Source organism: Leguminivora glycinivorella, chromosome Z, assembly GCF_023078275.1.
Source record: "Leguminivora glycinivorella isolate SPB_JAAS2020 chromosome Z, LegGlyc_1.1, whole genome shotgun sequence".
NCBI lineage: Eukaryota > Metazoa > Arthropoda > Insecta > Lepidoptera > Tortricidae > Leguminivora > Leguminivora glycinivorella.
Genome location: NC_062998.1, coordinates 16,478,298 through 16,493,484, shown reverse-complemented (window position 1 = coordinate 16,493,484; position 15,187 = coordinate 16,478,298). Strand labels below are relative to the sequence as shown.

At 39.2% G+C, this 15,187-nt stretch overlaps 1 protein-coding gene across 1 annotated transcript in view; it reads right to left on the bottom strand.

Annotated features, from left to right (window-relative positions):
* The window catches only part of LOC125240566 (aquaporin AQPAe.a), a 42,821-nt gene that overhangs the window by 7,771 nt on the left and 19,863 nt on the right, over positions 1–15,187 (bottom strand). Inside the window, exons 2-5 of the mRNA XM_048148508.1 lie at positions 12,345–12,443; positions 10,735–10,856; positions 7,608–7,877; positions 6–170 (exon numbers count right to left, since the gene is read on the bottom strand). Coding sequence (XP_048004465.1) covers positions 6–170; positions 7,608–7,877; positions 10,735–10,856; positions 12,345–12,432 — 645 coding nt within the window. The 5' untranslated portion in view covers positions 12,433–12,443. The remainder of the gene's footprint in view (positions 1–5; positions 171–7,607; positions 7,878–10,734; positions 10,857–12,344; positions 12,444–15,187) is intronic.

Below are 15,187 nucleotides of genomic sequence, written 5' to 3'. Positions count from 1 at the left end.
CTTACCCAGTGATTGGCCCAGTCGCCAGCGACGAGCGCGGAGCCGAAGGACCGCGCCGGGTTCATGGCGGAGCCGGTGTAGTCGACGGCCAGCAGGTGGCCCAGCGTCACGGTGAGGCCGATCGCCAGCGGCGCCGTCGATTTTCCGTCAGGTTTGTTCGGGTCGCACACCTGAACACGAAAGTCTTTTTTTAGAGAACTTTCATTCTTTTTACAATAACTGTACCTAATAACTATTTAATACCTACCATGTATACAAACACTAATCCTAAGCGACTGTGGACCTAAGTATGATATTGGCATAATTTCTGATATTCATTTGAAGGCTGTGATAAATTTGACGAATTTATTTTTTCAGAGTTTTTTATATATAGGTACTTAATTTTGCACATCAAATATTAATATTATCATGAAACATAGGCCCGCCAAGTCATGTGTAATCTTCGATAGCGTAATCGTTAAACTACTATTAACTGCCGCCATTGATTAAGTGGTAATCAGCCGTATCATTGATATTCTTTGCGGTTTTTTATATGATGACTCATTTATCTGCTACCTATATCTTAGTAATACGGTGGAAAAACATTTTATACTATGATTCAGTGGCTTCCAAGTAGATTGGCAAGCTTAAGATCAATTTCCTGATTACTATGGATTGTAGGTATTTTATACATACATTGCAAACATTTTTTTGCATACATTGAACAAATAAGTACTTCCGTGGGTGTAACGTGTATGCTGGGGTCCGGACCTAAGGGTCCAGGCAACACGGCAATTGTTTTGAGATAGATATTCTGATAAATTTAAGCATACGTACCAAATCCAAGGGCCAGGTCTTTAAATTAAGGCTCATTTAAATACGCATCTGATCTCCCGCGATACAGGCCTAGCCTAGAGCGGGGACTCCTGTCCTGAAGTAGACCAGACAGGCAAGCATGGTCGCGCGTAAATGATAAACCATCAGGCCGTCCCTGTCGCACTATTTGTACCTAAGTTCGATAGGGTCGGCCTGATGTTTTATCATTTATCGCGCGACCATGCTTACCTGTGATGTAATTAAGTGATGCACCTAATTACAAATATATAATGTATTTCATTCCCTGTGTTTTGTGAATAAACATTTTTTATATTTCTTGTACGTCGTGTCCAAGAAAGTCTGCCTAGGAATACTTGGAATAAATCGGGCTCTAATGAGTCGGTAATCAGTATTACTTAGGTAGCTACTAGGGATTGCAATCCGGTCTGATATCCAATCCGGCCGGATCCGGCCGGATTTTGGTCCCAATCCGGCGGATCCGGCCGGATTGGCCTTAAGGATTAAAAGTACCCAAATAGTAACTTTTTTTGTATGTTTCCAGCATAATATGAGAAATATGATGGTATTTTGCTTCACAATTAATAAACCAAAAATTGAAAGCTTAGAATTGGATTGGTGAATTGTCTTTTATGATTCTTGTAGCTATGCTGAAAACGTTGTTGTTCTTGTAGTCCTACGTCACCATCACCACAGAGATGCAATCGCCTTCTCAAGCTCGCGCCATGCCTTCCTATCTTCAGCTACCCTCGTGGCCTCGCTCCAGCTCGACCCGGTCGCTCGTAGTTCATCCTCAACGGACCGCTTCCATGAGTTTACAGGGCGCCCGGAGCCAAGGCTCCTTCCAGCAGCAGGCGATTTCCAGCCGAAAGAAATGGTTGCGTTATTTTGTTAGAGAGAACTCTTGGAATTGTGTGCTACCAATGTACTTTTTGTGTCGCGGTTTCCTCACTAATGGGTGTTTGCTGGCATATACTCAACAGGTCTTGATTTCGGATAGTGTTTGGCCAGAAAACGCGAAGGGTCGACCTCAGTGACATGTTAACGAAAAGTTTTGTCGTATGGCCCTTTGTCACTCTCCACTATTCCAGATTTTGCATCCAAGAAACAATTGCACAGATTTCACTACAGATTCAAAGACGGAAAGATTGACGCATCACTTGAGTACATTATTTTACTTCCAAACGGCCTAGTTTGGCAAAAAACGTACGTATTAAATTATTTTTTGATTTAAAATCAGACCGGATTGCAATCCCCTGTTGAGCTACGTTCAAATGTTAGTGTAAATGTTATTTTTTTGCACTATTCTAACATATTAAATTACATTACCGGATCCGGTACCGGATCCGGCGAATTTCACCGAATCCGGTGGCATGAAAAAAGCACCGGATCCGGCCGGATTACCGGATCCGCCGGACCGGATTGCAATCCCTAGATTCCCTAGTAGCTACGTCTAAGCCGAATAACAATACAGTGCTATTTATTGATTATGCAGATTCTGACTGTTTCATGTATACCTATAGTCCGACGAGCGAAAAATATCGTAGTCAATCACGCAACGAGGAGAATGGCAAAGGAATGAGGCTGCTATCCATCTACATAACTACAACATTGTAAAATGCATGTATTATTTAAGCTCTCCCCTACTCTGCGTCCGCTAATACAAGTCTGTTTCTGTCTGTATCAAAGACATATGTGATTGCGTATATGTCGCACGGAAATGGCCAAAACAGAGATTTGATCAAATCTCTAAGGGATTTGATCAAATCACGCAGGATGTCAAAATGGCAAATCCATTTCATCATTTCTCTAGAAAATTTCAGTCATTTGACTAAATCCCTGACTCTGTTTAGTGAGATCACAAAATCGGCCAATTAGACACGCCACGTTTTGTCATTTCACTCCGTATAGACAGATAAAGTCTAGGAAAAAAACGTACCTCAGTACCATACAGAAAAAGGTACGGTGGCCTAGATGGCATTACACCTTTGAGGTACGCTCAGCTAGATGGCGCTAATATTAATATTTGACATTTTAAAACGTATCAAGCTAACAATATGGGCCAAATTGTCAAAACTGAGGTTCAAAAGTTTTAAGCCTGTGTCAAGAAATGGCAGTCTATGACATGTGATTACACATTTTACTTCGACAGTAACTCTCTATAATACTCGATCCTCTTTGACACATATCAAGCTAACAGTATGGGCCAAATTGTCAAAACTGAGGTTCAAAAGTTTTAAGCCCGTGTCGAGAGATGGCAGTCTGTGCACTGTGATTACACATTTTACTTTGGTACAGTAACTATAAGTAGGTAATACTCGATGCTCTTTGGTCTGTATGTATTAATTTTGTCTTGAAGTAATAACTTTATTATCTATATCGACAATACTTAAAGTAAACAAAAACAAATGCGTAAACTTTATACGCGCGATAAATTAAACTAGACATTTAATTAATTAGTGTCATCATTAATTAATAGGTGTTAACTTTAATAATCAATCACCCCAAATTTCATTTTTGAAAAAAAATATCTGCAGCTATGTAATGTAAACATGGTTACGATGACTGTTTATGACATAACATACGCGATATAAGCTATTAAATGTAACTGTCAACGAACGATTAAAAAACACTACATACATAGCCTGTTAATGTTCATATGTATGAGGCACATTGCGGGTCGGATTATTTTGTATGGATAAATAATAATTTCAGTTCAGTTCAGTTAAAATTATCTAATTATATATCTTGACTATGTCCTTTACTAGCCACCATTAAGAGTTTCGCCCGTATCAGATGTATAATAAAAATAAAGTAATTAAAAACATTCGAGATGTGAGAGCCTTGGACCAGATTTAGTTCACATTTGATATATTATAATTATGTATGTAGTTAACATCCCAAAATTGTTTTTTGGTGACTCAGCAACAAATCGGACGGAAGTTGTATTGTTTATCTATACAGGGTGTTAAATTAGTCAGTAATCACCTGGAATAATTTATGAGGTGAATATAAAGGTCATACCGAACAACTTCGATTTATGGGTCCCATCCCGAAATCAACCAATTGTTTTGTCTTTTTAGTTAATCACAGTAAGAATTACCTATATGGGATCATCCATTAATTACGTCACACCAATTTCATGATTTTTTGACCCCTCCCTCCCCCCTTGTCACACGTCGTCACACTAAACTACACCCCTCCCCCCTAGTGTGACGTCACATTTAGATTCTTAGTTTAAGAAGGTAAAAATCACAAAACACTTTGAAAGTAACTTTATATTGGGATTGCTTAAAATGATTTATAAAATTAACGAACAGAAAATGAGAAAATCAACAATATTAAAAAAATTCAACACTCACTCTTCCTCCGTCCAAGGGTTTTGCATCCATTCTTTCATGTTGTGGATGACTGGCATGTCAGGGATGATTCAATGATTGTCACACTCTCGACAGATTCTGGGACATTATTAGAGTCCACATCTCCTTCGTCGTACCACAATGCGTCATTTTTTTTTTATATTGGGGACACCTTACACAGATCAACTTAGCCCCAAACTAAGCAAAGCTTGTACTATTGGTGCTAAGCGACGATATACATACTTAAATATACATTTATATACTTATATACATAGAGAACATCCATGACTCAGGAACAAATATCTGTGCTCATCACACAAATAAATGCCCTTACCGGGATTCGAACCCAGGACCGCGGCTTAGCTGGCAGGGACACTACCGACTGAGCCAGACCGGTCGTCAATTTTTTTAATCAAGCGAAGCATTTCCCTGGCCCGTCTAGCCGCAATTCTTTGAGGCCGGATTTTCGGAGCTAGGGATAGTTTCTTTTTTTTTATGTACCTGCTTCATGTGAAGGTGTGGTTTGTATGATGCCAGATACAAGCCACATATGTCAAAAGACCGTTTGAACAGGTACGCTTATAAACTTGGGCCAATATGTATCGTACGGAACCTGCTTGAAAAGTGATGACGCTCGTAGATCCAAAGACAACTGCAATAACAGTGGGGCGAATTTAGCATCGGTGTCATCGGTTCCTACAGTTCCATACCCTTCTGCCGTCTGTTTTATCAAAACAGGTGGTGGTAAAAACCCTTGTCTTAATAACACCGCAACATGCCGCAACGTCGCATTTCACTATCTGTAACAGATATTGAGATTCACGGACGTGAATTGCGTACCAAGTAGCGTAATTTTTAAGCAATTTGGCCTGTTCAATGTCCAAATTGGTGATTGTTGGTGAAATGTATTCGGCGATAACAGGAAAGTTGTCAATAACCAATTCGCTCCAAATGTTGGCTAAGTAAATTTCAGTCATGTTTCAGGATAACACCTGTCAGTTCACGATTGAGAGGTGCCATTCGCCTTTCTACTCGATTGAAAGCAATTCTACCTGGAGAATCAGTAGCTATGTATATAGCATCCAGATCAAAATCTTTGAAATGCTGAATTGCTGAAATTATCACTCTTTCATATCTCGGGTTTTCGTCGGGTCCGCCGTCACAAGTAAAAACAAATACGGGCTTCGCAAAACCATCTCAAGTTCTCATTAAGTTTTCGAATGCAGGTAGATTTGACAGTTTATGCACATTGGTGGCGTGAGTCTCTGCATTCGATGAAGAATGCTTGCCACTTCGAATTGATACGTATGTAGGCCTGGAGTGTGTCACTGATTCTGGCTTTCCTTCTCCGCCCTTCTTTATAACGATGCTGGCGTACACTGAAGGGATAAGCTTATGCCTTTCAGCTACTACAAAATCATGGTTCGGTAATGTTACCCGGTAATCCAGGTGCATCAATATAGGTGCCTGAGCGTGGGCAGCTGTTATTCCCAAGGGCACGCGTGCCTTATCATCCATTGATAAAAAGAAAACTTGCCCAGGACCCAATATTGATGCTAGAGACTCTAGGTTTCTTATAGTACAGGTAGCTGTACAGAATTTGCCATCCATGTGTTTTGCATTTGCATGAAGCGTAGTGTCCGGTCTGCATAGTTTTTCAGGGACTGTTACGACATGTCTTTTTCCTTCTTCTGTGTTAACTCGCCTGGGAAGGAGTCTTAAGTACAACCCAGATCTACTGATGTGGTATCCTCGTATAATCAATTCGGCCTGTAAGTCGTCCAAGGTTTTGCAGCTTCTTATAGCTTCAGTGCGAGGCGGTCATCGGCTGCACCACCAAAAACTGCTATACTCTGTACAGTTTCTACTAAGCCAACTTGATCTTCTTGAGCTGTTGCCAACTCTGTATTTTTATCACAGAGGTTCAGTTGAAATAGATTTTGACTTAGATATTGCAAATATTTTGTATGTGACTCACAAACATTCGAACTCCTCCCTCCCCCTGTCACAACATGTCACATTTTGTGGACCCCCTCCCCCCCCCCTCTAGGTGTGATGTAATTAATGGATGATCCCTATCTACGAATATGTATAAATGTATAATTATTCACCACGTAAATGGATTCAGGGGACTAATTAATTAAACACCCTGTAATTTACTTGTTATACTCAGATTAAATGCAAATTCAAGGCACATTTAAAAAGCTTAGGTGCGAAAAGTTAACTCTCCATATAAAGTTTCTTGCGCCCATTCCTCCTTATCTGCTGATAAAGTAGTATTAAACTGACGCTTAACGTTCCAGAGTTAATTAGGTATTAGGAATGTAAAAAACAAATTCAAATTTGTGCGTGTCTCGGCTGTTAAACTTTTGAAGGTCAACTGGGTATTTTTTTCCGAATCCCTTCTACAGTTCTAATAATTCATGTGGTAGTGTGCGTAGATCGAAGAAGTAAAAAAACCATGCCGCGGCCCACGATGGTGTTTTATAAAAAAAATATTGAATAGGCAGAGTAGGTACTCATCGCGTGACGTAGACGTTATTATATCATTATAACCATTAGGTGGTATTTTCAAAGGCACGTGGCCCGCAGGCGCGAGGATGCGACATTGAATAATTACCTGCTGGTAGATAACGTTTTGTCATTGAGCCCGTAATTTGGTTGTGGATTTTTTCACCAATAAAATCAATACAGATTAATGTTACGGCATTATACAGTTGTTACTATAATTATTTTAAATATCTAAGGCCTCTCCAGAAATATATGACTACGCGCCATGTTGCGGAATTTCATAAGAACTATTTTCTTCATACTAAACTGAACTGTCACCCCGTACATCAGAACAACAGCGCCCTCCTGACAATAGTCATAGATATATTTCTGGTCAGGCTTTACATAAATCCCTATGTATTTTTTAAATTATATAAGTACCTAATTAGAAGGCACATGAGCTAATTAATCGCAACATTAGAGAACCATATGTACGACATTTTACGTCAAACTATAAGTATTTATTAATTAGGTACCAATTTCATACAATATGCCAATGTGTCCAATTCAAAACACACATACCTACTTATTCCGAATTAAGCAAAAACCAAATACAAGGAGTACTTAAGTAAATAAATATACTAAATTATTTCATTTTTGGAGGTCGCAGTTGTATTGTCGCATCGTATCTAGGTACCTATTATGACTGCAGTGTCTAAATATAAATAATCCGTGTTCGTGACTAATTGTTGGACACGATAAATAGATTGAGTTGAAAAAACCATTACGTAGTCAATTAAATTTACTTAAAACGAAATGAAAAGGTCATAACCATCATCATTAAAATTTAAACGATACTAAAACAGTTCCGCGGTGAAAATTGATTTTGTGTTTTCTGGAACGACGACTTACAGCATAACAAGTAACATTACAACGGGTACTTACTCCACATACAACGAAGACGAGAATGAAGCCTAGGAAGAACTCGATGCCGAAGCCCTGAAGCGGAGTAACGTCGGTGCCGAGGCCAGTGACCCCGAGCTTGCCCGCGGCGCGCTCCGGCGTGAGCGCCTTCAGCAGCCCGGAGCCGGCGGCGGCGCCCGCGCACTGCGCGATCACGTACAGTATCGCGCGCACAGGCTTCACGCGGCCTGCCGACGCGAGCCCTGCCGTCACCGCCGGGTTCACATGTCCTCCCGAAACGTGACCTATCGCCTGCACAGAATATCATCAGGGTTATTACCAACATGCGAAAGATAAAGCTATCATCGATGGTGATATTTGTTTCAATGCTTTAAGCATGGCCTCAAAAAAAGAGGAAGAATCAAGAAAATACACATGAATTTAGTTTAGTAGCCAAGAGCACAATCGTTCACGCCACGCTACGCGGCCAAAGATACCCAACTGTCTGTGTCGCACCAATACGGAAGAGCGATCATCATCCTCCTTGCGTTATCTCGGCATTTGTCACGCTCACGGCTCATCGGAGCCTGGGGTCCGCTTTGACAACTAATCCCAAGATTTGGCGTAGGCACTAGTTTTTACGAAAGCGACTGCCATCTGACCTTATTCTGACCTTTCAACCCGAAGGGTAACTAGACCTTATTGGAATTAGTCCAGTTTCCTCACGATGTTTTCCTTCACCGAAAAGCGACTGGCAAATATCAAATGACATTTCGCACACAAGTTCCGAAAAACTCATTGGTGCGAGCCGGGGTTCGAACTCGCGACCTCCGGAACGAAAGTCGCACGCACTTACCGCTAGGCTACGAGCGCAATACGGAAGAGCGATAGAGAGGAAAAACTATGATACCCCACAGATCGTGACTGTACTCTTGGCCACTGGGCCGAATGTCACAAACGCTCACGAAACTGTATCGCTCGTGCGTATTGGCGCTACAGAGCCAGACTACCTTTCGCGGCGTTTCGTTTTCGTTTCGCGTCGCAGAAATGCCATTCGGCTACGGCACCTGGTTTTGTTGTGAAGTGACATCACCCTAATGTAAAAAACGACAAAAATATGATATAGAGGTAGAATAGGACGCCATCTATAAGGCAGGTTATATGATAAACCAGTTTGTGTATCAGGTTTGGTTGCATGAATACTTTACTGTAGGTAAACAACGATGGCACACGCTTTTAGTTTGAATGAATGTTAAAGCCAAATCGTGGACGTCAACTACCACCCACGGCCATTTAAAAGTGACGCCATCTTCTTATTATATTTACTCCCTTACTTCATCGCGGTAAAACTTGGTGTGGCCGTGGACAATCACGGTACTCGAAGGTAAAGTATAAAAACAACTACATCTAAAATTACGCAATGAACTCATTCAACATTAGAGACATCGTCGCCAACCTTGGATAACGCAAGATCCCTGCTCCTTGAAGAACCCCATGTCATATCGCAAGGGAAATACAACAGAACAGAATGCAATGGCATGGCAATGACTTACAGCAATGCCAGGCAAGCTTGTAGCAGAGGCATAAAACTACTGTACAAGTGTACACACTTAAGTCAACACAAATATCTCCTAAGCTTACATACTTACATAGCGCCCTGTGCAAAGATATACGAGTAAAGCAAGCAGAGCTAAATCAGATGCTTCAGAGAGAGTAAATGTTATCTACATCTGTTTGCGGTTACTGTTGAACATTAGCAAATGTCGCCGGGAGTGGCTCCGTTCAGCAAATTAATAAAACATGGATTTTATTATCTTATCCATGATGTTGTTGATAATTTTTGATCGATTGGTTTTCACGAGACGTTATTATGGGTGTTTTAATATTGGCGTTATATATTATGTAGTTGATTAATGAAATTCAACGAGTTATATTCTCCACGAAGGTTTCGCTTTATAAAGTCACACTACTTGATATTTCCAAATTGAAAATAGTGTTAAGATGAAATCTCACCACTAGTACCTATGTTACTTAGCTACTCTTTCTGAATACCTATCTAATAGGTAGCCTAGTTGTATACAAACAGTGGATAATAATCTACTATTTATTATCCGAGTAGGTAACTATGTAGTTGATAAATGGCTAGGGCTCATTGCCAGATACTAAGCGATGTCGCATAGTGCGCATACTTCTATGTTACTTGGCTCCGTTATTTGTACTGGTCGGTAAGACCCAAATGTTGACTGACTACTCTTTCCCAGTAAAAAAAGCAAACTTGTTTTCTTTTAAATTCAAATCTTGACAAGATTGCAGCATTTGTTGGTTACCACTATTCGACTATTTGAACTAACGTTCGTAATATAGCTGCGTGGTGGCTATTGGTTCCCCTTATTTTGAACGTAAATAGTTATAACAAATGCCTTAATCAGACGCATCATCTAAAGTGGCGAAAGAGTGCTCTATAAGCTGAGTATTGGCCACTGGAGCGTTTTCACATTAACCGATCCAGTATCGGATGTAAGACTGATATCCTATACATAAATGGCGCTCTTTGACTTACTTCCTCATCCGATATCGAATTGGATAATATGAAATCGCTCTAATAAGTACAGAATAATCGACCAGAGCACTCTGCCGATGGCACTCTTATCGCCACTTAGGTGCTTCATAAGTGAGATCGAGGCTTCAAGTTCAGTGATGTTTTGGCCAATATATTGAAGTCCAGTACCTATGTCAAAGGAGGTAGGTGACTTCAAAAGGTTATCGTATCGTCCCAAAACTGACTGATTAAGTATCCGATATCACGAGGTACCAAAAGCAAAAGTCGAATACGACCCCGTGTAAAAGGTGTGACTTTTCTCGTGCATTGATTGCGTTCGCGTTGATGCGTTGACAAAACTACGCGATTATTGGAAACAACAATAAAAGTGGGTGTAACTATGGTAAAGTAAAATCGACGTGAGCAAATAACGGTTTTATTATACGAGGTGGGTTGGAAATCCATTACCTGCGTGCGTAAATTGGAGAGTAAAAGCAGATTGACACTGTGGCAAGGTATCCCGTTGATGCTGCTCTGTCACGGCACTACCGAAGAGCGATAGGGAGAGAGCTAGCTAAACGTTGGCTGATCTCGCTTTTACAGTAATAGGTAGGTTTAGGTAGTACTCACTGAGACGATGGCGAAGACGGCCAGACCGAAGGCGAGCGCGATGAGTACGATGTCCGTAGCAGCGTTGGAGTTCGCGATGTTTACGCAGGCGCCGCAGCCGAACAGGTTGAGGATCAGGTTTCCTGCACAAAGCACATCTAGATCATATCATCATACACAAATCTAAACTTCATGAAGCAAACACAGTACCTGACCGAAAAGCATTTTATCAAATAGGTATAGGAATGGCATTCCTACATATGAGACCTATGGATTTGGTACAGTCGCATCGATACACATATAATATAGGTATATCATTTTAACCTACCTATCTCCTATATGTAAGTATGTAAATAATTATCATACGGGTATATAACTAAATTATGTAATTAGGTTCATACTTAATGTAAAGAAAAACAGAACTGAAGAGAAACGTAAGTAACTATTTTTTTTTATTGGCGTTTGGCATTTCGAAATTTTTTGCACGTTGCTTTAAGCTCTACTTTAAGTATGGTGCCGACTGTAACTACTACAATATCATCTAATTGATATAAAATTATTTTATATTAGTCTTCAATTATTTTAAACCACCAAAAACATATAATTGTAAAAAACTACTCTAACAAAGTCATTTAGGGAGGCACTTAGTACGCAAGGTAGCTTTTTATAGATTGTCCATTATCATCGAGACACACGCATGGGAAATTTCACGCTATTCCGATAACTAGTAAGTAGGTCAATATCACTATATCTACTTACAATGTAGATTGTGATGTGCCAGGATGGGATTATAAGTGCCTCCATAAAATATTACAAATGGTCGCGTATAAGGCCGTTCCAAATACCTACATTCTATTTTGGTAATTCTACCAGTTCTACGACTATGAAATTAAGAATCACACATCACACAGTATTAGACAGAGTTAGTACCTACTTGCAACAACAAGGATCTCCAAGAAAAATATAAAAAATGTAGCATCAGAAACACTCGTGAAACATCCACGAAGTAAAGTAGGATTGGAATGCTTACTGACCACCAAGTTTATTTTACTTTTTTTCAGTTGTAAAGTTATCATTACCTTTTCATATTTTTATAAATGAACAATGACAGCTGACACTAGTGACTTCCTTCCGATACCTTACATTATAATATGTCATTAATTAATTATTATAATTATGCTCTGGATCTTGAGTAGTTTTATGTGCTCTGCCTACCCCGTTTAGGGAATATAGGCTTGAATTTAGGTGTATATAACATTAATGGTTTATACCTCTACAAATGTCATATGTTTGAAAATAAATGGACAATAATTATTTATTTATTTATTTATTTATTCTTTATTGCACATAAAAAAATAAGTACAAATGGTGGACATAATGCCTTAAGCTTAATAAAACGAACCGTATTTTTAATAATTTACATAAGTTCTTGCATTATTATTCAAGATTTTAGAGGTTAATATTAGGGGTAATACCTTATGTAAGGTTAATTTATCGATAAAAGGATTGTCGATGTTTTTATTTTGTCAATCACTTACAACTTGACGTTCGTGCCAGAAAAATATCTAGGTATAGATATCAATCTAATTTAATCAATCTATAATATTATATTTGAATTTATGTTTACATACCTATGAACTCTGCCAAGAGAGCCTTGCTGATACTTGCTGCTCCTCCCGCCAACTCGTCCAATCCAAGCTTTGCACCCAATTCACCCATGATGGTTTATTCTGTAAAAAATAAAACATGTTACAATTTATCTTTGTTAAATGGTCTATAAACACAACGCGTGGATCCAGCGGAGCTTTCAAAAAAATGTGGACGTTGTTAATGATATGCTCTGTTTATGCAGGAAACGCGTAAATTAGTTTATGATCGAATACGCTGATAAGTATGAATCTCGACGCCCCTTCATTACTCGAAAGGCTTACGACATAGTTCGCTAGTTTAGTAAATCAGATAACATTCGTTTGTTCCGACGATTAACATTATTCAGTGAATTCGGCCGCGAGCTCGTTGTGTGGACAACAAAGAGCGTCGGTGACTCGGCGATAATTCAGCCGTCTAGTGTAATGAGTGGCTAATGGCCGAATAGGTACTAGTAGAATACTACTACAATAGTAGCGGGACGTGAATTATTCTAATTAGTACAGGGTTCACGCTCCGAATGCGTTCCATCATCCCGGCGAGCGCCATCATGCGACGTCGCTCGCGTGACAGTTTAGGAAATGAGAAATCTAATTTCCGCGCATTTTCCGCGTTGTTAATTTTGACGTTTTTGAATACGCCCTGAGTTTAATTGTTCGTGGCTATTTCATCTTCCTGTGTTTCAAGCATCATGAGCGCTCTGCAGGTATAATAGTATGTGCCTACAATACCACACATATTTAATCTAACTATCAAAATTCCAGCCCTTTTTACTTCACTATGCGTTGAATATAATAGTAATAGGACAAAATTAAAAAAAAGTCGTGAGGCAGTCATTGTAATTTATTATAAATGTCATACAATTGTATAGAAATTAAATTGTCATTGATTAGGACATTCATAGGATATCTCCATGTTTTGTTTAGATTAGAGCCATTGGTTGACTGATAGAGAATGCCTTAAGTGCGTTTTCTAATTATCCGATCCGATATCGGATGTCGGACCGATATCATAATCCTTCCGACATCCGATTACGGATCGGATAATGTGAAAACGGCCTAAGACCGCCATGTGTACCTACTTTTATTGTGCAATAAAGATGAAATCAGCAGAACATATTTTTTTAGTCCCGCCCGCTAGTTCATCGAGTCTTCCTCAGAACTAATTTAAATACATAAACTACCACACCATTAGGCCTGCCGTCTAGGCGGTTAGCCCTGGCCGCGCGGCCCTACGCCTCGCCATAAAAGCAAACAGCACATTGTTGGTAGAAGTGTGCATTACTAACCAATATCCATATACGAAACTAATATGAATAGTATTTTTGCCATTGGCCGGGATACGACCAGTTGTCGCCTTCAATGCTTATTGAGCTGTAGATACATACGTGCCTACATTGGAACGTTACCTTGTTTGCTCAAATATACGTAGTTGTCGCTAATATTTTATGAAAACATTGATACTAAGAATATGACGCCTTTTGCGTTTTCCAGTCTTCTTTACATTTCAGTAAACTTTATGGTTTGCCATTGTTATATTTACTGAAATTAGGCTACATCTAATGTTTTACCCCCTTATTCATAAAAAGTTATTAAGCCGATAAAGTTCGTTTGTCCTTTTCTATCACACCAATATGTCGGAAAGGAACAAACAAACTTTATCGGCTTGATAACTTTATTTATGTTTAGACTCAATACTAATTACGTAGATTAACTACGTATTATTGTTTCAATAGTCTCTGACAGTTACCTACATGCTAGACATTTTGTTAATTTTGGCAGTGTACGTAAAATCTACCGTAGCGACAATTTGAAAGAACTAAATACGTTAGAACCTGTGTAATGGTAAGTACATAGTTACATAAACATAAACTTACGCCTGGCTTCTGCAGAAGAACTTCTGCTCAAGTTTTAGTGCCACTCTTGGGGCCACTTGCACCAACGAGGTGGGTTAACCCACCATTTTATATGGAATTTGACAGATGAGATGATACACTAACCCTGAGTTTAGTGGTTGGTGCAAGTGGGCCTTAGCAAAAAAGGGGTCGAAAGAAGACGTAATCGTGATACTGCAATGACTCGTTGTTAGCCCATAGCCCACACCGCAATTGAACCCATATCCCACAGTCGAATATCACTTAACCAGTGAAACCTTAGTCATCTTTAATTCATGGAGGTGGTAATGAAAGTTGACGTACTTAGTAACAGTCCAGACAGAATAATTGTCTCAGATCGTGTTGACCTCCAATACCTACATATTTTTTAACCCAAAATATATCGTTAAGGTTCAAATATTATGATTAGATATGTAGCTACAGATAAAATAAAGTTAACGATGTCGATATTGACATGTGGGAACATTAGCTTGGAGGTTCAAGGACTATTCATAAACAAATATTTGAATGAAAATGGAACGTACTTAGTCAACTCGCTTACCTATTATTGAATACACTTTTGATCTATTTTCAATCAGTGTACGAGGTTATTCATGACTATCATGAGACATGAGCAGGAGTAAGCCAACATACTCTACTTAGGTGTTAATGGATCATTGACCAACACATTAAAATTAAACGATTTCCATGTTTATCCAGTTTTGAACTTTTTGTTAGCAACAAGTTTATTAGAACCATGGACAGTCTACAACACTATAATTTTGATTAATAATAATGATAACTAAACTAATACCTCCAAACGTCATGATAGCACATGATTTGATTATAAATTAAAAAAAAATAGGTCAGTCTTGACAGAAGTAGTGTAGTGTGACCACGAATGCCGCAAATAAACTAAAATTTTGCTTCATAAAAAATAAACTAACGTTATGT